Source organism: Mauremys reevesii, linkage group 6, assembly GCF_016161935.1.
Source record: "Mauremys reevesii isolate NIE-2019 linkage group 6, ASM1616193v1, whole genome shotgun sequence".
NCBI classification, from domain to species: domain Eukaryota; kingdom Metazoa; phylum Chordata; order Testudines; family Geoemydidae; genus Mauremys; species Mauremys reevesii.
In genome coordinates, this window is record NC_052628.1 from 94,329,524 (window position 1) to 94,354,373 (window position 24,850).

A 24,850-nucleotide genomic window follows, 5' to 3' on the forward strand; every position below is an offset into this window, starting at 1 on the left:
TCAATGGGTGCTTTGCATTTGGCTTCAAAAGAAGCAGGGGGAGGACCAGTAGAGTTGGAAATAACACTGATAATACCAGGAAAATATGCAGATCAATCATGAGTAGTCACATGCCAAAAAGAATTCCTAACACCAGAGACCTCTACTGGTTTGCTTGCCGGGTCCTTTTATAGCTACCCACATGGAGACTGAGCTCTTACTGAATATGATGTGAACACATGGACAGCCATCCCAGCATCCTTTCATGTTTGTTTTAGCCAGGAACTGAGCTTGGTATTAGTCTGGCAAGTTTTCAGGGAGCCACATTTGAGAAGAATTTAATTCAATACGTTCTTCCGGAATAGAGTCTCTCTCAAAGATGGTTTCAAACAACTTGGAAAATATAAGGCAGGATCTGTATTGATTGACAAATTCAATATTATAGGATTATGTGTGAGCCATGTTTTATTTTTGCCTGCCATCAGACAAGATTATAATCTTTGGATTTTTTTCTTATCCAAGGTCAATTGGATATTAACAATTTTAACTCAGACACTTTACTGTCCTATATTTGGGCAGCTAAAGTATCCATTTTAATTGACATACTTTTCAGGGAACACATAATGTTGTAGCAAGTTCTGACAAATGATTTAATGGCGTGACCAAATCAATAGACAACTGTACTCAGGTCACACTGGTTTAACAAAGGCTGCAAATCTGAATATTTGATTGGGTTCTCCAATGGTTTTAACTAGAAAAAAGTGAAAGAACTGAGATGAGTATGACTTTACCCTTTACAGTATAACCCTATAATTTCCTCCGAATGACAAAAGAAATTAACAAATGATTAGTGTATTTTCAGAGGGGTCGTTATCACTAGCTACAGTTCCAGACATGCATTCCCTGTAATCATTTTCTTTTTTACAGTTTGATAGATAATAGCTCAAGAGCCTGCTGTAGAAGTCCCTCTGACAGCTTGTGGTTCCCTGCTATACAGTTGCACAAGGAGGGGAGACATAAGTGTTACATATGTATCTACCGACAGATGTGAACAGAAACCAAGTTCTCAGAACCTTCCATAGCAATAATGATCAACATTGCCCCTTTCTATATCCAGTTTTTTTGTCATGTATACAATTATTGGGCCTATTCCTGTGAGTTGCTGAGTAACTTTCCCTCCCACTGGAGTAAACAAGCATTGAGGGTGCTCAGCAAATTATGGTATCAGGGAGAAATGGCAAAAATACATAACTCTGTTTGCCAGTCATTTCAAAGGAGAGACAAAACATTCATAAGTTTTGCTTTGACCTCCTTGAATATGATACATTCTTCTTCTGGCTTTAGCAATTTGAAAAGCTGTCAGCAGAACTTACTCTGGAGGCCTCCATATAGGAGTCAAACCCAATCACCTCCCAAATGAAACAGTCTAAAGTTAGCTTTTCCCAAAGATGGGTATAGCCTCTTGATAAGGTATTTGCTATCAGCACATCCACCTTCACAGGGATGTAAGCATCTGGAAACTAGCAGTGTACAAAGATTGCTTTTTAAAATGTCATACTGAGAATTTCCCTATATAGTAACTAGAATTAGGCCGAAACCACATTTGAACAGTGACTAGTGATTATGAGTCTCTAAATTTTTTGGTGCCCAATTTAAGACCCCTTGAAGGGTCCTGATTTTCAGAAGATGAGTGCTCAGCACTTTATGAAAATCTGGCCCCTTTAAGGTGTCTTAAGTTGGGCACCCAGAATCACTAGTTGCTTCAAAATTTAGGCCAGAATCTGGTTTTGGGAAGAAATTACTTCAAAACTGAAGGGGATTCGGATCTGAGATTCCAGTTCAGGCCCATCTCTAATAACTGCAATGTCAGAAAATAGTTTATTTTTAAATTTTGCCATGTATAGCATTTTATTTTTCAAATTGGAGTATCATTTATATAATTTTGTTCTTTAATTCCAGATGACCCGAGAATATGCACAGCATGCATTCACAATTACTATATGTAAGTTCAACTCTTTTAGTGTCACTACATTTTCTGAACCAAAAACAATGTTCCCGAAGGTACTGGTGGTTATGCCATTTCAGTTAGCTTCATAGTTGCTGCTTGAACAAAGAGGGGTTGTGGAGCAACTTTAAAAAAGGGGGGAGATAGGTGTGGGGGAGACCCCCTCAAACACTAAAGCAAAACATTATTCACTTCAGGATACTTAACACCTTGGCCTTAACTCTCACTGACCATAATAAGCATTGAAAAAATTTATCGCCAAGCAGAATCAGGTTGTTTTCATCTTTTCATGCTCCTACCTAAGTCAATGGCAAAATCCCCAAAGGGAGCAGGTTCATGCCTGACATCTGATATTCAGTGATGGCAATAAATATATCCAGCACTCTAACACTGTGAAGCTATTGAGATGAGCAGCCAGTGGCATAACAAACAATAGCCTACCTGTTTCCCTGCTTGAGGGAAAGCCTTACTTTATTGAAAATGGCAAGTATCCAGCCTCACATCAGTGTTCAGGAAGCTTTTGTCTTTCGGTACCTGATCCTGGAAATTTATCTGTTGGCAAATTCCAAGATTAATCCCCATATATGCTACAGCTGATATCCACTATCTACAGGGCCCAGTGGTAATTATTTGCAGTTGTAATTAATTTAATGATTGCAGTTAGAAAATACATATTACAATCTTCAACATTCATCCTGTAGATTAAGTAACATCTAAAACTAAAAACTGGCTGATAGGTCTCAAAATGTAATTGTAAACAAGGAATCATCATTGAGTATATGTTTCTAGAGGGACTTCAGAAAAGATTAGTTCTTGAACCTACATTATTTAATATTTTTATCAATAACCTGGAAGAAAACAAAATCATCACTGATAAAGTTTGAAAGTGACACAAAAAGTGGGATAAATGATGAAGAGGACAGGTCACTGATACATAGTGATCTGGATCACTTGTTAAACTGGGCGCAATCAAACAATGTGTGTTTCAATATGGTCAAATGTAAGGTCGTACATCTAGGAATAAAGTATGTGCACCATACCTACAGAAAGGGGGACTCTATCTGGAGAAGGAGTGACTCTGAAAAAGACTTGGGGGGCCATGGTGGATAATGAGCCGAATGTTAGCTCCCAGTGCAACACTGAGATTAAAAGGGCTAATGTGATCTTTACATGTATAAATTGAGGAATATTGAGTAGGATTAAGGAGGTTATATTACCTATGTGTTTGGCACTGCTGAAATACTGTGTCCAGTTCTGGTGATCAAAATTCAAGAAGGAGGTTGAAAAACTGGAGCGGGTTAAGAGAAGACCCACAAAAATGATTAAAAGATTAAAATACATGCCTTATAGTGATAGACTCAAGGAGCTCAATTGACTTATTCTACCAAAGAGACGGTTAAGAATTTATTTGACCTCTGACTATATGTACCTACATAAGAAACAGAAATTTGATAATAGAAGGCTCTTCAATCTAGCAAAGGTATAACAAGATCCAATGGCTGGAAGTTGAAGCTAGACTTACTCAGATTAGAAATAAGGCACCACTTTTTAACGGTAAGGTTAATTAACCATTGAAACAACTTACCAAGGATACTGGATCACTGGACATTTTAAAATCAAGATTGGACATTTTTCTAAAAGCAACAAAGCAGTGGGTATTCACCCACGAAAGCTCATGCTGCAAAACGTCTGTTAGTCTATAAGGTGCCACAGGATTCTTTGTTGCTTTTACAGATCCAGACTAACACGGCTACCCCTCTGATACTTGACATTTTTCTAAAAGACATGCTATAGTTCAACAGCAGCTATTGGACTTAACAGGAATTAATTCAAGAAAGTCCTATGGCCTCTATTATGCAGGAATTCAGATTAGATGATCACAACTGTCTCTTCTGGCTTTCAAATTTGTGGATCTATGAGTCTATGTATACACATACACGACTGTGTGTACAAATATGGTGTTACACATGTTCAGATGGCCAGTTATTATCAAGCAACTGCAATAAATGTACAAATTAGGCACACAATTGTGTGCATTAATTTTTTTAAATCAAACTTTACAAGTATATTTGAGAACCATAATATTAACAAACCTGGCTTGTAGAGTAGTGTTGAACTAGGTAGCTATTTAGTTTGTGAGTAATTGTATTACATCTGCTTAGGAATTATGTATGTTCACCACACTTACAAAAATGAACTCCATGACCTCACACCGATTTATTAAACTTACTAAGAATGTTCTGTCACCAGGTATAAGCAGCATTGCTATAAGAACTGCCCTGAGAACACCTACAATGATGAGAGTACTCTCCAGTGTATAGAATGTGATGAAAACTGCAACAGCTGTGACAAGTACGAGTGCTACTGGTGTAAAAAAGGCTTTTATCTCTTAGGTAAGCAAAGTAACAGGTAATGTACATATGCAGTCTCAAAAATAATTTGGGAGCCTTGCACTGAAAGCCAAAATTCGGACCTAATTCTCTGAGGTTCCTGAGCATCCTCTATAGACATCATTGTGAATCAAGGGCACCTTATAGAAGCCGGCCCTTTGTGTAAATACAAGGGATCTTTTGGTTCAAAAGTCCCAAAATGTTTGACTATGAATTCCAACTGGGATTTTTATTTTTAACAAGTGTTTGGCTTCAATCCCCTCTCTTTGAGCACATACAGGAAAAGATTTCTATTTGATAGAGCCATGTGAAACAAGGTGATTTTAGTTCGACAGAGAGTCAAGCAAACCTTTTCTTTGCTTTTAATTTGTGTGGCTTTGCACATTCTAGTTTAACTTTGACTTTCAGGTCTGAACAAATAAACCTCAAATGTTCTGAGCAAAACCCAGTTAAAACCACTAAATTTCATATCAAACTCACACAAAACTAAGAATTCCTCATAAAACTATTAAGCAGCCAGGGCTAATTCAGACAATATTTCCGAACCTGAACTACAGGGAGTCCGCAACATATGGCAGAGCCACCCCTCCAGTTCTGGGTGCTATGGAGCACAGCTTCATGCTGATAGAAAGCTCTGTGGTGATAAAGGAGAGACCAAAGTTGCCTCAAGCTTACCATGACCATTGCTGGGGTACATTGTAAGTGCCTCCATTCTCCTGTTTAATTTGAAAGCCCTATATATTACCATTTGGATATCCAATTCCAAACACAAGACCTGTTGCTCCCTACCTGATTGTGGGCATTGGAAGAAAGTCAAATTCAATCTTGGGCTTTGCAAGGAACCTCAGATTTGCTCAAACTAGCCCTGAATCTATCTTATCTATTTTAGTGTTTACATTGCCAAACATCACCATGGTATCAGAGCACCTTCGCTATGGTAGCTGAAGATCTGAATCAACCCAGGTTCACTCAATATTGGCCCCACATTTGCTGGAATCTTAAAATTAATCAAACCTTGGGTCTAGACTTGGATCTTAGATTTTTGTTGTCCCATTTTAGAGGTAGGGTTCAATCATGAAATTCAGATCTAATTCTGAACTTTGATAAGATGGTGTCGCAGTGCTGTATAGGATGTTGATCAGGTGCCTTTGATAAGATGGTGAGTGTTAATATTTTGAGATAGACTCAGCTCTACTTAAACCTTGGTAGAGAATGGCTTGAAAGATTTGTGAAGTTTTCTATAAGGACATGGGCTGAGTTTAAAAAGTTTGCAATAAAATTTAAAACCACGGGCCGGGGTGACGGGGGGAGGCACAACAAAAAATTCACACTGTTCTACTGTTCTGTTTGTTTCTCTTCAATTGCCTCAGAGAGAGATCAGGGATATATGCCTTCCCCAATCTCAAGTAGCCAGGATTATTCAAAATACACAGATCTAATCTTGGATGCTGAAACCTAAAGAATACAGTTTTGGAGCTGTGATGGGTCTCAGCTGCAGGATTCCCAATTGACTTTAATTTGTTCATTTCCAACTGGCTTTAATAGGAATCATAATACTGAAACCACACACAATCTTTCAAAATGTATCCCTGAATTTCCAACAGGGGTTGGAAGTGGTATAAAGAAGACTAGAGATTAAATTTCACTAATAATCCTCAAGCACACAGTATAAGCCCACAACACCCAGAATAGATAGGTCTATAAAGCATTTCTTCTTCTTGTGGTTCTCAACCTGTGTGAGTGATACTATAACTTAAAGGCTCTATCTATGTTGTAGATGGGAAATGTGTGAGTGACTGCGGGGCTGGTTTCTACAGTGATGAGGACTTTGCAGAATGTGAAGAGTGCCATAGGACCTGTGCAACATGTGAAGGGCTCAACTTTGATGACTGCACCAGCTGCAAAGAGAATTTACAGCTACTGCACGGGAAGTGTGTGAATCCAAAAACCATGGTAGTGGAGGGGAAATTCTGGAATGGTACGTTGCTAGATCCTTTGATCCCTTTCATTTCACCCCCATAGACTATTATGATTAGAAATGTTTAGAAAAGCATCCAACCCCGTGTTTCCAAGGTCCTATAGATTGGATAAAACTACCTTATATCTAAGTAGACTGAGAAGTAAAGGAATCATACTGACTACGAGTATAAATCTGGTCACAGGGGGTGGAATTCACCCTTTCGCAGAGAGCCTAAAGTTTATGCACAATTTAAATCCAGTTTAGGCCCTATTTTTGAGGCCTCGTGTTGGCTCCCTGAACAGGGTTGAATTTCACTTTGAATGAAGTATAGAGCATATTGTTAGTAATCTAATGGATCCTCAAATTTAAGAATAACCATAATGAGCTAATGGACTGAACACTGGATTTGGAGCAGGAGTTCTTGAAGTCTAGCCCCGGCTCTGCCAGTAGCTTAATCTGTGACTGCCCAAGGTCACTTCAACTCTCTCCATCTCGGATTCCCCATCTATACAATGGAGATAATATTTTTACTCCCACAAGAGCATGGCAAGGTATTAATTAATGTCAGTGAAACATTTTGAAATGCAAAATGCTATTGCTGAGTATTATTATCATTACTGGAACAGAGCAAATGATTTGACGCAAATCTTTTTTGTTTTCATGAACTACCTGCAAACAGATCACAGTACTTTCACATTTGTTCACTGTAAAAATTACTTACATATTTCTTCAGCAAATAATTCTTAGCCTGTAGATGATTAAAGAACAATTCCTTGTGATTATTGGTAATTTGCACTATGTACTGGGTTGGGATTTTTTAATTCCCAGTTTGCATGATTTATGCATCAAATCAAAGCAGCGCTACTTGTGAATTTTATGAATTCACTTTTTGTGAATATTTGTATACAAGCTTTAAAGTAGGCTTTTTAAAATGAAATTCACTGCCGTGCTGAGGCCCAGCACAAGTCCTCTGCATGGCTTAAGTCCCACCCTGGGGACTAAATAGGACTTCAATGAAGCATAGGCCTGCTACTGGCCCTCTGAATGGGCGTGAATTTCACCCTGTGTGAACATTCAAATTAGTAAAGCTCAAGTGCTCAGATGGCTCATTGAAAGTGAACATGAGAGTCACAAACGTGGTCAAATCAAAATTTGCTTTTGATTCAAATGCATTTGTATGGATTTAAAAGAGCAAATACAAGAACAGCTGTCCTGAGATCTAGATGGCTTTGCCATTAACTAACACCTATATAATCCTTCTGCCAGGTGGTGTTGGCAGCAACAAGAAAATGTTCGCACTAGTAGCTCATCTCTAATTATTGTCTAATGTTTCCAAACTAATGTACTTCCTATCCATTAAAAGGTGGTATGCTCAACAGAAGCATATTTCTTATCTGCAAAAACAATATATGTAGAGGCCTTGAATTTGTTTTTATTTGGCATCTAGCTGCTTTCTTCTGGTTACAATTATCTATAACTATGAATAAATAATGACACACAGGAATTTTGTCTCATCTGAGGATCTCATTTTGTTCCACCAAGGCAAGTAAGTATTATTATTCCCATTTGATTCTCATTTATTCAGGACTGAGCCACAGGTAAAATGACATGTCCCAGGTCACACAGTGAGTCAGTGACAGAATAAAAACCTCAAGTCAATTCACTCCCACTCCCTGCTATAACCAAACAAAATACACAGCTAGCTGTGTCATGTTCATTAAGGTGGCAATCTAGCCAAAATCCCCAAACCCCCATAGCTTAACTCAATAACTACCACGAGTGCCTTTGAATAAGCGTCTTAATCTTTTTCTATGAAAAAGTATGCTAAAGTGAACGCAGGCAGGATTGTGGCTCAGGTGTGTTGGACCTTGATCTCAACTCACAAACAATAATGCCATTACCTTCATCTCTGCTGTACTATGTCTGAGCACATGGATCCAGACAATGTAGCTGAAAATGTTACAATGAATTTAGTAACTGAACTGACCATTCATATTGGACAAGTTGGTTCATAACCAACCTACTGAGTCTCCGTGAGACAAAAAACTGTTGTCTCAGTTTGACTCCTAGACAAACAAGTTAAAGGGAAGCATACCAGAGCATGCTAAGAGATAAGTCAATGTGAAGGCAGAATTTATTCACATTCTGAGAGATTAATGTAGCTAAGACAGGATTAAAATCGCTTTCTGAGTGTACAGTACACATTTTTGTATGTCTAACTTTCACTTCCATTTCTTGTGTGAGGATAAATAGAAGACCAGAATCATGAATTTTCATGAGCACATAGACCAAAGACTAAGACAGTGTGTATATAAAAGCTTCCTAAATTATACTTATTTTGTGGGTACTCTGGTGGGCTAACAATTCAATTCCAAACTGGGAATTTGTTAATAAATCATATCAAGGCCTGAAATAAGGAAACAGGGCTTGTCTGGCATCCAGACATTTAAAAGGAAAGGCAAGCCAAGAAAAAAAAATGGTTGAGCTCTGTGTTTGTAGCTCAAAACATCTGTATTTTATCTGGTGTACCAGATGATGAAATGACTTTGGGAGCCAGGAGACATACTAGTGTAGGCTTGATTCACCAAGTGATTACACACACCCTATCAACTGGACTAGACATTTTGCAAGCTGAAATCAGGTCTTAATTGTGCCAGTTCACTGGAAATACCACACCCTGAGCTTGTATGCTCCTCAGTCATACAGTGTAGCCTAGCCTGTTCTTTTGAGAGGTGCAAAGGACATGTTTCTGTTACAGATTCAACGTGGAGTACGTGCCTCTTCACAGGCAAATCATTTCAAAATAAAATTTGTCATTAATTTAAAAAAATTTGTCATTAATTAAAAAAAAAGTTTTAATTATGTAAGGTAAGTATACAGCTAGTACAGCTCATATCACACATTATAAAACAGAATGGAAGTAGCGTCCAAAAAGAAGCTATTGGGAAGTGTACTAAAAGCCTTACACCAAAAGCATATGTCTGTGCACTTTTTTCTTTCCCTAAATACCAAATTAAAGAACAAGAATTAACAAATATAACATGTTAATAGAGGGTTGGTGGGGAGAAGACAAAATATTCAGAAATCAGAGGATTACAGGAATTACAGGCCAGCTGACACAATTCTTTATAGGTCCACTAACTTCAGTGTAGCTATGTTGATTTACACCAACTAAGGATCTGGCTGTAGGTGTGCATTTTGTGGTGTATCTGGAAAGAGATGTGAGACTTGTGAGGGGATAGGGACTAATGGATAAGGCAGAGAGATGGGGAATATGGAATAAGGGGGAGAGGAGGCGAAAGAAATCTAGATGGAAAATTTTATGACATCTACAGAGGAGGATTTAGCACCATAGAAGGAGGTAGGGGACTTTTTAAATAGCATCCATATGTGAAATGTAACTCTGTCAGAGGCAGGCAACATTTATTCACTAGCCTATACATTTTTTTCATCATCCCCATTGGAGTTGCATGCAGATTTTTTATTCGAGACATTCATTCATTAAATTAATCTTATGGCCGTTATGTGATAACCAGCTTGGGAATTAATGGTTACTGGGGGTTGTGACTTACTTCTCACCTAACCTACCAGTACCCTTGAATTTATAATTCTCATAAGTCTTTGAGATAGGATAGGTTCTAGTATTTTATTACCTCTGTATATTGTTTTCATTATGTTTTATCATGGCTATTTAATTGTAATTAGCTTTTTGAGATATGTGGTCTATTTTATGTATTTTTATTCAGGGCTGTATCATTTTTGCAAGGCCAGTGCCATAGAATAAAATCTAACAAACTAAACAGCATCCCCACTGGAAACAACTGGCTTTCATTCAAATCACATCCTTACTACACAGTATACAAACCAAATAGGTCACCTTCTAAAAGTAATGTACACATGTTACAACCCTGGCAGTGCAGCTCCTTCTATGTTCCTCACTGCAGCAATGTATTGCATGATTTTGACTTTGGGTTTACAAAAAAAAATTTCACAAACAAAAAATCAGGTTTTCTTTAGTAGAAGCTGCTGTATTTTCAATTAGGAAGCAAAGGAGAGTAATTACAAATGGGGGTGAGGGAGCCAGTTTGATATCATGAACTGAAACATATTAACTTTTTAAATCCCTTCTCCCTTATATATGAGCACAAATAAATGTGGTCTCTAAACAGAGAAAACAAATGTATTGAGTCCATAGGTGGTTTTTGTAAATGTGAATAAAATGGTTTGATCCTACACTGCACAGGTGTGAAGGACTGTTGTGTGCATAAGCACAAGGTAAAAACTAATGCGCAGGCTGGCCAGCCAGGGATCACAGGGAAACTGACCATGCATTAATGAGAACTCTGCTGTGGCTGCCTAGCAGCATGAGAAAGACCAAAGAATGGACTGTAGAGACCTGCATGGGACTATTGTAGAGCTCTGGAGAAGGACTGGGATCCCACAGGTCCCACTGCCATAATAGCAGGAGCAGAACTAAATATAGATCTCTACTGCACAGCTAAGTAGCTAATTTGAATGCTGAGGATTGCATTTAAACCAATTATCAGAGGGGTAGCCGTGTTAGTCTGGATCTGTATAAGCAGCAAAGAATCCTGTGGCACCTTATAGACTAACAGACGTTTTGCAGCATGAGCTTTTGTGGGTGAATACCCACTTCATCGGATGCAAGTCTTCACCCACGAAAGCTCATGCTGCAAAATGTCTGAGAGTCTATAAGGTGCCACAGGATTCTTTGCTGCTTATTTAAACCAATGTCTCTTCAGACACACCCATTCATCCTGCATTCTTGAAAGCAAGTGAGCAGGCATTCAAGAAGCTTCAAATTTACTTTCACTCAATGTGAAAGATTACATTGGATAGCTTTAAGGATGAGTGTACTCTTTCTTTAGATCTGTAACAGATGATTCACAGGGAAATCTTAAGCAGAAGCACAAGAAAGATAAAAAGTAACTTTAGGGACCCTTGACTTCAGTACTCCAACACGATCAGGATATTACCCACTGTTATCTTCCTTAGAACAAAGTTCCTTGTTCCTTGTTAAAAGAAATCAGTGCTTACTGTGATTGTTTATCACTGTCCCGTGACTTGTTGTTGGCGATAGACTGACATTTTGAACTAGCATAAATAAGAAAGGAAGAAAACCAAAGTTCAGCCCTTCCTAAAACTTTCAGTTTGATAAGATCATGGAATGGCCTGAATGGATGGAATGCTACCACATATCCCGAACTGCCATAAAGCTTAACTCAGAAAGTGGCAAAAGTACAAGTCAGTTCCTTAGTTTCTGCAATGGGGGAGTGAAGCTGAAAATATTTATAAATTGCTTGCCTTTACTGATGAAGGAAACAAGAATTAACATGGTATTGAGGCAAATTTTGGCCCCACTGGAAGCTTACATGTGTGACATTTTAGTTTTTACAAAATCATCCAAGTTCTGAAGGTCTGAAAAAGGTTTTTTTGCATTTTTTTAAACCAGCAGTGAAGCAGTAAACATTATCAACAATAAGCTTCAGAGTAAACATTCCATATATGTGAATCAGGGCAGTCCACACTTCTCTCTGACTGATGTATTATTTCAGGCTGTCTGCTAAATTAGCAAACGTCATTGCAATAGTGGACATCTGGCTCACATATTTAAAGTCTTCTTCACAACCATAAGGATTAGAGATTTCAATTTTTAAATGAAAGCTTAGATTCCAGAGCCCAAGAAGGAATCCTCCAGATACAGGTAATGGCTGGCTAAACAGCCATGATCTGGCCTCATTTAATGCTTGGTGTAATATAACTATTGAGGGGTACAGTAGGTCAGAATGCAAGGCTAACTGCCAGAGCTGGCAATTCTTTTTTGTAGTCTCATCAACCTTTTTACTTCAGAGATACAACTCCTCCACTAAATATCTAACTAATTCTACCACTTCCTTACAGAAGAATTCTACTTGCCCACATGCCCAGAGTAAGTAATTGGGTCAGTGACAAGTAAAATATTATTGTGTGGCAGAAACTGACCGTCTGGTTTCTCATTATCATCAGAGCAAAGGCCAATAAATACATTTTGTCCCTAGGCTGGCAAATTTTCTTGACAGCTTTTCAAGACTGTTCTATGTATAAAAACATTGGTCCCATCATGGCAGGTGCAGTGCACAGGGATCTACCACAAAATCTTTTGCAGTATATTACTCATTTAGAAGGATATTTAGGGCATCACCCCGACTACTTTGTTTTTTCAAAATGAGGGTCCAACTGCTACTATTAAAATAAATGACAGTTTTGAAGGAGGGAGAACTCAACAATTCAGAATTCAAATAGGCCCAGTTAATTGCAAGCTTTTCATATTGGTGCTAGGAAGAAAATCCTCAAGTTGAGGGTTTAAGTATTTATTTCTGACTGAAAAGTTATAAACTAGAGTAACTGGATTATAGAAGTGGGTATTCACCCATGAAAGCTTATGCTCCAATACATCTGTTAGTCTATAAGGGGCCACAGGACTCTCTGTTGCTTTTTACAGAAATTTTCTCGTGTCTCCCAGGCAAAATATCACAAACGCTTAACTGCTTGTGCATATTCCCCTCTGGTGGAGACTATAATGTATTGCAAAGACTGACTATCACAAATGTTGCCAAGAAAAACAAACATTAAACTATAATCTTGATTGCTGAATATGTCAATGTAAATGAAAGTTGATATTTCTTAATTGTAAACAGTTAAATGTTTTCAAGACAATTTCTCTATAAACATTTCTCAGCAGTTGTTAAGTGTCTCTGTCTTAGCCTTAGCCTTAGCCAATTGCTATTTGTTATTTATGTTGCCTCAAGTCTCAGTCAGGCTCAGAGCCCCATAATCTTGGCAGTGGCTACTATAGCTATATTTCTGTTTCCCTTTTTTATCTTCATAACTGGTATTAAATGACAACATTTAGAACAGTTTTCCCTGTCTACAGAGAGGATTTTAAGGGAAATAAAATATACAAGATATCAGTGTGACTGCTGAGAAATTACATAAAATAATTTTGTATTCCATCTTGATACAAGAAAATCTCAATTTTTGTGGGAATCACTGTAGCCTTGAGAAAGTTTGAAAGTGCTAAGAAAGGATAGAGTGACCTTAGAAATGCAAATGCAATAGATTCCAGGAACAAATGGTATTCAGTTCATGTGAGGTTTCTGAGGTAAATAAAGTGAGAAACATTCTTAGTTAACAACATGGCTATGGAATATCAACAATTCTTCAAGAGGATCATAGTGTGGGGCTTACTTTAAAAAGAAGGAACCAAGGCAGATGACTGGATTTGCAGACCAGTGGGTCTCACCTCAATATAAGAGAAAACGATACAGTATATTTAAGGATAGGAGAATAAAAAACCTGAAAAAATATAACCTAATAGGATCAATTCATGTAAGAAAATACCACCTAACATTTTCAGAGTATTTTTTTTAAAAATACTAAATAAACATGGGCCAATAAACACATTTTACTTGGTATTCTGCAAAGGGTTTGTTCAAATCCACAATAAAACATTAAGTGAATAACTATGAACTGAACGGGCAAAGTCTTATAAAAAACCAGCTGTAGTGAACTGCTGCTCCTCAGAATGAAGAGAGATCAGTAGTGAGGTTCTTAGAGGTCTGTCAAGACTACTATAGTCTTAATGATTAGGGAAACTAGAGTGAAGTTTGCTGATTGGATATTACTAATCAAAACAACTTAGAGCAGACAGTTGAGAGGGACTCCAGATGGCTTCTAAGTGCATTGGGCAATCTGACAGTGGATGCAATCTAGCCTGGATAAGTGTACAGTAATATATACTGTTAAAAGTTAGAATTTCATAGACCATAATGGGTATTGAAATTGCAGGCCCCTCAGAGGAAAGGAATTATCATAAACAGCCCAGTGGAACATCTGCCCAGCATGTAGCACAAAACAAACACAGAAGCTGCTTGGGTGTGAGACAGGACCAAGGTAACCCTGTATAAGTAAGATCAATAACCAAGGATCTTGAAGTCCTACTGACTGCTAAATCCAGCTTTTTAGAGCCTAGCTCAAAGAAACAAACATTGCCCTTCAAGGTTACATAGCAAGGCTTCCTGAATCCTAGACTATGAACTTAAGTAAAATGAATAACGCTATGAAGCTAAAGTTTCAATCAAAAAGCTTTCCCATCCTGCAAAAGTTTTACCTACTCCCTTACTGGCCAGTTTCAGCATCCTACAGTCCAGTTCTCTTATAGTGTGTTGGGAAAGTGGCTTAATTCATCCCAGCTGGCCCAGCCCTACTACTCTGACAGTGCATGCACTAAAGGCATGCAGCTGTGGGCTTTCCTCTGCTCAGAGAGAGTTAGTTACACTCTCCCTGCTAACCTGGGGAGCTAGGGATAGAAAACAAATCAGTGTTTGCTGATGGTACATAGTGTATCCTGAGCTCTGTTTTGGGCACCATATCTTTGCTGTTGCTAAGAAGGAATAAATCTGGATAAGTACAAGGAGGCTGGTGAGAGGTGTGATAAAAAAAACTAAGACTATTAAAACTGGAAAGAAGAAGAGTTAGAAGGGGCTTAATCTAGTGTTTAAGATTGTAAAGGATCTAAGAATTAATTGATCCATCCCTCCTTGTTTCCTTGTCTCATAATTAAGGTTAAGATTTTATCACAGTTATTCTTAGTAAAACTCAGACAGGTCATGGGCAATAAAAAATAATAATAATAAAAAAAAAAACATAAGAGCCCATGACCTGTCTCTGACTTTATTAAAAATAACCAGGGTGGGTAGGGCTGGGGGGAGGAGGAACAACAGCTGAAGTCCCAGGGGTGGGGACTGACTGGCCGAGCCCACCCGCCATGGATGTGGGACTGGCACAGCCCCAGCTCTAGTGACGGCAGTCACAGGGAGGGCGTACAGCACCGGCTCCGGAGCTGGCTGCAGCTGCAGGACAGGGGCACATAGTCCCGGATCTAACCACAGCCATGGGCTCACAGCCCCTACCACAGCCATGGGGGCATGTGCACAGCCCTGGGAAGCTGCGAGGGGGGCACCCAGCCCCAGCTGCAGGGTAGGGGTGCACAGTGAAGGTTGCAGCCGTGGGGCAGGGGTGCACAGTCCCAGCTCCAGCTGCTGACAGCTGAAGCCAAAGAAGTCACAGAGGTCTGGTAAATATATGTCGGAGGCCTTGGGTTCAATCACCCTCTCTGCTTGATTTAGAGAAGGGAATTGCACTTGGATCTTCTACATTGCAAAAAGGTGCCCTAGTCACTCAGCTGTAGGATACTCTGGGGTAGGACTTTCTCAATCTCTCCTGTTGAAAGTGTCTAAATAATGACTTAGTCCTCAATAGAGGGAATTGAACTTGGGAGGCAGTTACAGTAGTTAGAAGCTCACTAACCCCTGTGCTATATGAGAGCCTGAAGTAAAGGTTTCTCATTCTCTCCTGTTGAAGCTCTTCCACTTTGTATAAGCTATTTGACTAGTCATTGAGCCAGAAAGAGCCTGTGAGCATGACTGACTCTACAGCCTTCTGGTTACAGTAGTCCACTAGGCAGTGGGAGAGCCAAGGTTGAGCCCTTGTGCTAATAACTACATCATTATTTATACCCATTTCTTTGAAAATAAACTATTGGTCTGAAAAGCTTTTCCCAGAACTAGTCATGGATTAAAGAGAGTGATACCTATCAATGGTAAAATGCTGCTGGGATGTATGTTAATAACTGGTCAATATATCCAACACAGAAGAGAGTACTATGTACATCCACAAAGATCAAATGCATATTGATCCAAAACATGGGTAGCCAAAGTACAGGTTGGTCAAACACAGCAGTGTCCACCCTCATCTTTAATAAGGAAGACTAGCCTGAAGGGGTTTCAGAATCCAATGCTACATCTTCATTTGAGCAGCTTTTTGCCTGGATCAAAATGAAGAATTGCATGCTGGGACCTATGGCATTCACAGGCTACCCCTATGCACATTATGTATGTACCTCAGGCTCCTGGAAATTTGGACATCAGCTGAGCAAAGTCTATGCAAACATTACCCCAAATTTCCCACTGAGAGTGTGAAGTGTAAATTTGCAAATAAAAAGATTCCATAAGAGGAACATGAAGGATTCTTCCTGATGGGGAGAACTGGGAGATGATTGATACATGGTGAATACATCTCTTTCCAGGCACTCCCTTCTTCCCCTTCATATTCTTAATTCACTTCCAAGGAACTCCTAAAATGTGTTAAGGAAATAATGTAACCAACTAGCATGAAAGCATAATACAAATTCTTCGTTCAGCAGCAGTCCCCTAACCATATATTACTCCCCTCCGCCCTCTCCCCAGATAAAATGTATCTGTGTTTACCTATTTGTGGTCTAAATTCTATGACCATCCATACCACTAACCTGAAATTACCAATAATAAGCTAAAATATCCTCTGCACTTGCAATAAGCACTCTAGAACAATGCCAAACCGGATTTGAGGGCGCCCTTTGTGTTTGATTTTTCTACACTAACCCTTTACTGATCAACCAAGAATATGTGATTGAATTAAACTGTAAATTGTCTAATTTCAAGGAATATAATATGAGACTTTTATGGCTGTAAATAGTGAGTTAGGTTTTTTTAAAATAGCTCTGAGTGAATCTATGTAGAAAAAGCAAATAGGAAAGTTCCCAGACTGAATGAAGGTACCCTGCCTACTTGTACTCCTAAAAGTGCCAGTGGTGATCCAGTCCCTACTAAGACTAAACAGCAGTATTTTTCCCTTTTCCTTCCCAGACTCAAAAAAACAGTTCCAACGATGTGATACTTCATGTTGGACCTGTGATAGAGCTGCCGAGGTGTGCACTTCATGTCCAGAAGGTAAGTGAGATTCAGCTTCTTTGGGAAGAGTTTGTAGTTGGCTACATGCTTCGGTATATTATATATTCCCAGGGAATATCTTGGTTAATGGATAGTAGAGGGTTGTTTAATCTAGCAGATAAAGGCATAGCAAGATCCAATGACTGGAGGCTGAAACTTGATACGCTCAGACTAGGAATAAACCATTTATTTTTAGCAGCAAAGGTAATTAGCCATTGGACAAACTTATCAAGGGATCTGATTCCCCACTCACTCGACCAGAAGTTATGGGCTTAATCCAGTAATTATTGGGTAAAATTCTATGTTATTCAAGATGTTAGCCTGGATGAGCATCATGCTCCCTTCTGGCCTTAAAATCTCCGAGTGAGTTGACCATAAGACTGGCCTTTTTGGAAAATGGCTTAAAAAATGTTGCAGTTTTTAAAAAGATGGGAAAAAACCCTAAATTCTGGATTTGCAGGAAATGCAAAGTTAAGGTTCCCTTTTTAAAAGAAGAAACCCACCAATACACTACTGCAGGTTTGGCCACCACAAACAAGATCCCGGAGTTATTTTGTTAAGCCTTCTCAACTGTGCCATTTCATTGGGGTGGGTGTATTGCTAGGGAGATTTCTTCTCGCTGAGACCTGTGTACATACATGCCCTCGAGGGACTTTTGGCGACCTGAAAAGTAGGAAGTGTGAGAATTGCACAGATGACTGTGAAAACTGCTCTGGCCCCAGGCACTGCGTGAAGTGCCAGTCTCAGCCACACCGGCCGCTCTACCTACATGAAGGCAGATGCTTTCAGGAGTGCCCCACGTAAGTTATTTTGTATTTCTTCCCTCGTTTTGTTGATTTACACCAACTTTCAAGTTTGCTCACTAATTTTCAACTGTGCCACTTGTCTCCATAATTTTCCTTCTAGATAATACATCATAAACTCCTGTTATGGAAATGTTAATGTACCATTTTGGCCATCAGAAATTATGATGTGCTGAAACAATGTATATTTACACAGTTGGATGAAGTAATTTACTTTGCTCTTGTTAGCAGAGGCTACATGTGAATGTAAGTAAGTAAAGTTAAGCACTAGGCGTGAAATCCTGAAGTCAATGGCAAAACTCCCATTGATTTCAATGGGGCCAGGATTTCACCCTCAGCATAGATCTCATTGACTGAAAGTAACCCTCAACAACCTTCTCTGCCCACTCCCTTGCACCCAAGAATACAGGATAAAAAAGAGGCAGGGTATGGGCACAGAATGGGGGTGTCTGAGGATTATGGACTGAAGCACAATCCTGAACATGCAAATGGGGAGCTTAATCATATACTTTCTTCTCTGGTTTTTCTCCTACTATGCATCAGTAACCTGGCAGTCATGCAGCACAAAGGTTCCCATTGACTCCAATGAGCATTGATCAGACCCTAAAGCAGATCAGGTTCCACTGCATTCTATATCTTGCTTATCACTAGTTACCAAGTGCATGTATACATAGTGCTCTATGCTATGTAGGATCCAGTCCTTAGTGGCCACCACTTAGTTTCTTTCTTTTGGGAAAACACGCCCAACCCTCTTCCTCTGTGATTGACACTAATTTATTGGCTGTATTTTCCTACCACCATTTGCACACCTGCTAACTGTATTAAAGAAATCAGAGCATCAAAGGGACAGATTCTGAGCTCAGATACACCAGAGTGAATCTGGAATAACTACATGAAAGATATAACTGAGATCAGAATCTAGGCCAGTGTGGGTTCTTTCAGCCTAACCATCCAAAAAATGAACTATAACCCACTGATCACAAAATAATGCTGTAGCGTTATTACACTAACTTGTGTGTATTTCCAGAACCCATTTCCCACATTTTTTGCATGGAATCATGCAATTTAATTCACCTTGTTCATCTATACCTGCTGCACACACACACCCCACACACTTTTTACTGCCTTCCAGAGTATCTTGCCAGACCCATTCATAACAGGGTTTCAGATACTGGCCTTACTACAACAAAGTCAGCCTGAGTTAAGTTTCAAGTTTCAGCCCCTCAGATATTTTACATTACATTCATCACCTACCCCCATTTGCAAGGTATCACAGAGAAACACAGGTGCTCTCATGCAGTTCTAAATGTCTTCTTTTAGAATCAAAGAAAGTACTGTAGTGTGCAGGCAAGGTGTTCTACATATCTTACTGATCCACTGCTCTCTTGTGACAGAGGCATTTAGAAAGAGTGAATCAGCAAAGCAAGGTGAGCTGTAGAGCTTGACAGGATAAGCTCCCATGACAGAAGAAGAGGGAGAAAGAAGGGATTGGAAGGATATTGAGAGATGATAAGGGAAAAGAAAGGAAGAAGATAGAAACAGGAAAGATGGAGGTGGACTCTTTTCTCTTCTGTTTCCTTCTTTCCAGCTTTCCTCTTAATTGACCTCCTTGGCTTTCTTCGGAAAGTACTGCCCCTTGCTCTTTTAAAGCATTCCCTGAAATGCCAGTAAAGCACTGGAAAGCACCCCTCTTTGTGAAGGCTTCCTGGGTATGTGTTAGTGCAAAGTAGATATCCTGCTGGCACTGCTTTCTGTGCTTGTTCCTTCCTCAGTTTTAGAAGTTGGTTGCATATTTTGAATTAGTAATTATCTCAAACAGCTTATTGGCCTCACTCCACATATTTCTTTTCAAGATCATACACAGAATGAAATGTGCCTCCAGCCTGCCCTTCCATCTCCTTTCATCTATGAGATATAGGCCAAGCCTAGCAAATATTTTATTATGATTAATCTTTCCAAACCTAGAATGACTCTGGTTGCCCACAGCTGCTCTATGTCAGTCTGCTTAAAGTTGCTCTGCTTTCCTAGTCCAGGGCACATTCTTTGTAGGATCAGATTATGTTGAAGTTCAGCCACAAATTGCATCACACAGAGATCCATGCTGGGATCACCATATTAGACATGCTGTCATCTGGTTATTAGAGGAGAGTTAGAGCTGCTTCTCAGAAAGGCTCCTCACCACTTACCCACAGGCTGTATAACACAGGTATCAGTGTGACACACTCCTGATAGCAGAATACACTCGCCAAAATTTTTATAGCTTCTTGAGTGACACTTCTTTTGGATGTGATCATGTTTTTCTAGCTCCTTCCTCTTCTCCCTCTTGCACCTCTGCAGAGTTGTTGACCTTCCATTGTAGTGCCTTCTACTAGTGCAGGAACAGCTCGTCCCTCCTGGTGTTGGGGGTGAGATCTCTCTCTTCCCTGCTCCCCATCCCTCCCACTACTCAGGGGTGTATCTTCTTTTTCCTTGTCCTACCACCATTGGAATGATATCTCTCTTCCTTCTCCTGAACCACTGATATCACTGCTGCAGGCAATGGCTTCTTCCTTCCATATTCTGTGCCTCTCCAGCCTGGGAAGCAGAAGGAGGACAGGAAGAGTGGGTATCACAGTGACACTCTGGTAGACAGAAGGAAAGAATTCACAGGAAACTTTGCTAATACTAGGCAGCCTTCTGGATGCTGGCGATTTTGGTGCCGCTAAGGGATGATGTGGCGCAGTGAGCAAAATATCTTGTATGAGATGTATGGAACATAACAGCTCTTTGTGAAATCTGCTCATTATGAAGCTCCTGAGTCACCCAATACATTTTTATTCCTCTATATTTGCAATAAACTGTGCCATCAAACTGTTCCAGAAATGTGCTCTGTCCTACCATTTGCTCTTTTTGTCCTGATTCTTTAGGGGGTATTTTGCTGAAACTGGTACGTGCATCAAGTGTAGCGGATCCTGCAAAACGTGTGAAGGAAATGCCACAAAATGTCAGTCCTGCGAAAGTCCTTTGCTTCTGGAGCAATGGGAATGTAAAAGCTCCTGTTCTGAGAAGCACTTTGCCACCAATGGAATCTGTAAACACTGCCCTGAGATGTGTCAGGAATGCATTCATGAAAGTGCATGCAAAGGTACTGCAGGGAATCAGCAATGGCATGTATCCACTTGGCTAAGATAAGACCTCGCTGGAAATATATAGGCTGGCAAACATTTGTTGAAAGAGATAGTTCTTCTGTAGTTAACAAAAATGAGAAAAGTAACTTTAATTTAATTGTTAAGCTACTCAGGATGGTGCTAATGAGCATTGTATCACGTGGTAGGATTTTTGACCAAATAGATCTAGGAATGACACTTGTTCAGTATTCCTTTTTCTGCTATTTTTTGTGTTTCAAGATATTCCTGCTGGCTTAACTTCATCCCAGATTTAGCATGTAATAGACCTCAGGTCCTGGCTTTCCACTGCCTGGCAACTCAGGTAGTCATTTACATTTGTACAAGGTGGATGCAGAATGCTGCCATTCGAAACTAGTGGCATTTTACACTGACATTACACAGGTGCAAATGGCTACACAAGATACAGATCAGTGGAGAATCAAGCCCACTGAGTGTTCATGCAATTAATGATGAGTGAACCACAAAAGTTTTGGGAATTCTATTTAGTTGGGCTGCTCATCCCAAAGTTTGAATGGGTGTGTGAATTTCAAGGGCTGGTAAAACTGAACAACTATCTGTCAACCTGGAAGTGTAAAAGTGGGTGACAGTGAAAGGTAATGAACAAAAAGGTTAAACTACAAGGTTAAAATAAACCCAAAAGTAGAGATCAGCTCAGCCCATAACTCCCTATCCTAACACATCCAGCCTTTAGGGAAATTCAGATCTGGATGCAAATATTCCAGACAGACCCTATTTCAGTAATGAGCTGAACAAAAGTTCAGATCCAAATATCCCTGAACTTTTGAGAAGTTTGGAATTAAATTCAGAGGTAACTTTGCATCATAAGCCCATCTCCATGCAGATGTTCAATCTAGGTATAGCCTGAATTTTAGTAAAGGCTCTAGGACAATTTTTGTTTTTTATTATTTTTCTGAACTAGTTTGTTCATCCCTAGATGTAATGCAGCAGGTGCTATATTCAGTTTTTGTTGGTTTTATCAGTAAAAGAAAATAAGCTGTTCTTTTGCTTAGACAGATGCTTTTCTTTTTCCTTAGTATGCATGGATCAGTTTTTCTTGCACAATGGGAAGTGCCTGCCGGATTGCCCTTCTGGCTTTTATGCCGACTCCAGGAGTTGCTCTCCTTGCCATGAGGACTGCAAAGAATGTGATGGGCCTGACTCGGATGACTGTAATGAGTGTGCCAGCAGGTCCTTTGTTTTGTACAACGGCGAGTGCTTTGGAGAATGCCCAGAAGGGACTTACTATGAAACAGAGACTGAAGATTGTCAAGGTATTATTTTTTTCCAAAAAATATGGAAACAGTCTTAAGTAGAACTGGTTGAATAGTATTAAAAGTGATTTGAGGGTGTCGTTTAATACATTTACCATTGATCCCGAAAAAGAGGAGAACAGCAAGGTGGCAAAATGTGCCAATGACACAACTTTACTTAGTCTAGTCAAACAAGAGAAGTCTGTGAGAAAGCCCAGAGGGACCCAACAAAGTTCGGTGAATGGGCAACATGGTTGGAAATGAAATTTATTGACAAGTGCAAGGAAATGCACATGGGAAGTAATAATTAGAACTACTCATACATATTACTGGTTTCTAAATTATATGTCACCATCCAGGAAAAAGACCAAGCATCACTGGAGATGGTTCAGGGAAAGCCACTGCTCAGTATGTAGTGGCAGTCAATAAAGAATGCAAACTGTTAGGCTATAGAAAGAATGGGATAGGAAATAATATTTAAACAAACACACAAACCTTTCTCCAGTTCCCCAAATGAAAATATGCCCCTGGGTTTATGTTAGCTACTTGACAAATTAAAACTACTTAAAAAGAATCTGAAATGAAAAAAAAAGTGGTGAAATACTTGCTGTTTGTACATTTCAGAGTGTGACAGGACATGTCAGATTTGCTCCTCTTCCAGTGCCTGCCTTACCTGTAAAGAGGGCATGGTGCTGAACAGCCAGGGTCACTGTGTGACATCCAAGCATTGTTCTCTCACTGAGTACCACGATGAGCAGACTCAGACCTGTAAGCCTTGTCACAAGAGGTGCTCTCGCTGTACGGGGCCTGCTGAACATCAGTGTCTTAGCTGTCCAAAAAATCGGCATCTTCTCAGTAAGTATCTTGCTCCTGCAGCCAGGTTTTATTTTGTCTTCTCCTTTGAAGATATGTGACATATGTAGATACCCATTAATCATGGTGCTTCAAGTTGCACTTCCATTGCTCCTTTTCATGAAATGTCAAGATGGTTGGTTATGGGATCCATATTTCAATAGGCTGAAGCCAATCTGAACATTGCAAGTCCGGTATAGCAGATAGCTTTCAGGTGTCTGTGCCACAATGTAACCATGCCAGTTGATTCTTTGGAGCTAGTCAAGAAAATCTCTTGGCCATATGAGACCAACCCTGGAGTTTGGGCAGATATTTAGGTTTGGGCCTGACAAACTTTGAGGCCCAAAGCAGAACTTCTAACCATCATGACACTTTATGGCTAACAAAGAACTAAAACTTTTCTGTTACCTACTCTCTGCTTGCTTTCAGCTGTCTGTTCCTACAGCTTTGATTACAAGTGGGTGACTTGAAAATCACATTAAGAACCATCTGGGTTCTTTAGCCCTGTTTGCATATTTTGCAAATGCATCTATTTTGCGCACATAAAACTCATGTATATATGCAAATGTGGATTTATTCAAATGCCTTGGCAGGTTCTGAGTGTGAAATAGAGATATACTCACAAATATACAGACATAGTTAAGGAGACTTGCTGAAAAATTGTCCCCAGATCAATGGCTCATTCTCTGTTGGACTGCATTTCAAGCAAACTAATGTTTGAAGTAAAGAACAGAAAACTGGTTTGCCTGAGTAAGGACTGGGTGAATACTGAAAGTCCATCAGGATTTAGTATTTAGTGAATAGGTGCACATAAAAAACAAACAAAAATGAACATTTACAAAGTTCATCAAAGGCCAGATTTCCTCCAGAGAAGTAAGCTCACTGTATCAAAACTAGAGAAACATTATTGTAAGATCAAATCCTGATATTTATTTATTTATTTAGTGAATTTGTCTCAAGGCAAAAATAAATAATTTTGCAGAGAAATACCATTTTAATCACACATTTCTTCTTGCTTGTAGTCAGCATAGTGTGAGAATATGATTGAGATGTAATAGAGTTGGGCATTAGCTAAAGCCTGTGATCCCAATTCTAGATCCAGACTTGAAGCCGAGTTCCCAGCTCTGGACCAAATTTGAACACTGAATCACAATTCTTTGAGCTTTGGAAAGTTCAGATGTTAATCCAGATTTTGAACCCACAAGTTTGTGAGGGTACAGATTTGAGGGTTTGGTTCAGGCCCCTTTCCACTACTAATGAACAATATAATTTTGCTCATTACTGTTTCTCCCTTAGATTGAGATAGCTAGACAGACAACCTGTAGTCCAGAAAGTGGCAAACAAAATATCAAAGAAATAATATTAGTAAGGAAAAGATCTTCTCTTGCCTATCTGTAACCTGAGTATTGAAACACACAACACAAGAAAGATTATTTCACTTTGTGACTAGTCATTGTTCTCCTTCACCCTAATTAACATTGGGTAGGTTGAAGCCCATATGATTAACTGACTCAGTGCTAGCATTACATTCCAGAATTAGGTTCTGCTGATTTCCCTCTGAAATCTCAATGAAACATTGTGATATTCAAGGTACATTTGGCAGGACTGCAAGTGT

General features: G+C 39.4%; 1 protein-coding gene across 1 annotated transcript in view; it reads left to right on the forward strand.

The window, feature by feature from the left end:
• PCSK5 (proprotein convertase subtilisin/kexin type 5) overlaps nucleotides 1-24,850 on the forward strand; it is a 285,728-nt gene that overhangs the window by 252,682 nt on the left and 8,196 nt on the right. Inside the window, exons 25-32 of the mRNA XM_039544180.1 lie at nucleotides 1,939-1,981; nucleotides 4,235-4,377; nucleotides 6,152-6,352; nucleotides 17,080-17,163; nucleotides 17,768-17,963; nucleotides 20,873-21,090; nucleotides 22,168-22,404; nucleotides 23,008-23,238. Coding sequence (XP_039400114.1) covers nucleotides 1,939-1,981; nucleotides 4,235-4,377; nucleotides 6,152-6,352; nucleotides 17,080-17,163; nucleotides 17,768-17,963; nucleotides 20,873-21,090; nucleotides 22,168-22,404; nucleotides 23,008-23,238 — 1,353 coding nt within the window. The remainder of the gene's footprint in view (nucleotides 1-1,938; nucleotides 1,982-4,234; nucleotides 4,378-6,151; nucleotides 6,353-17,079; nucleotides 17,164-17,767; nucleotides 17,964-20,872; nucleotides 21,091-22,167; nucleotides 22,405-23,007; nucleotides 23,239-24,850) is intronic.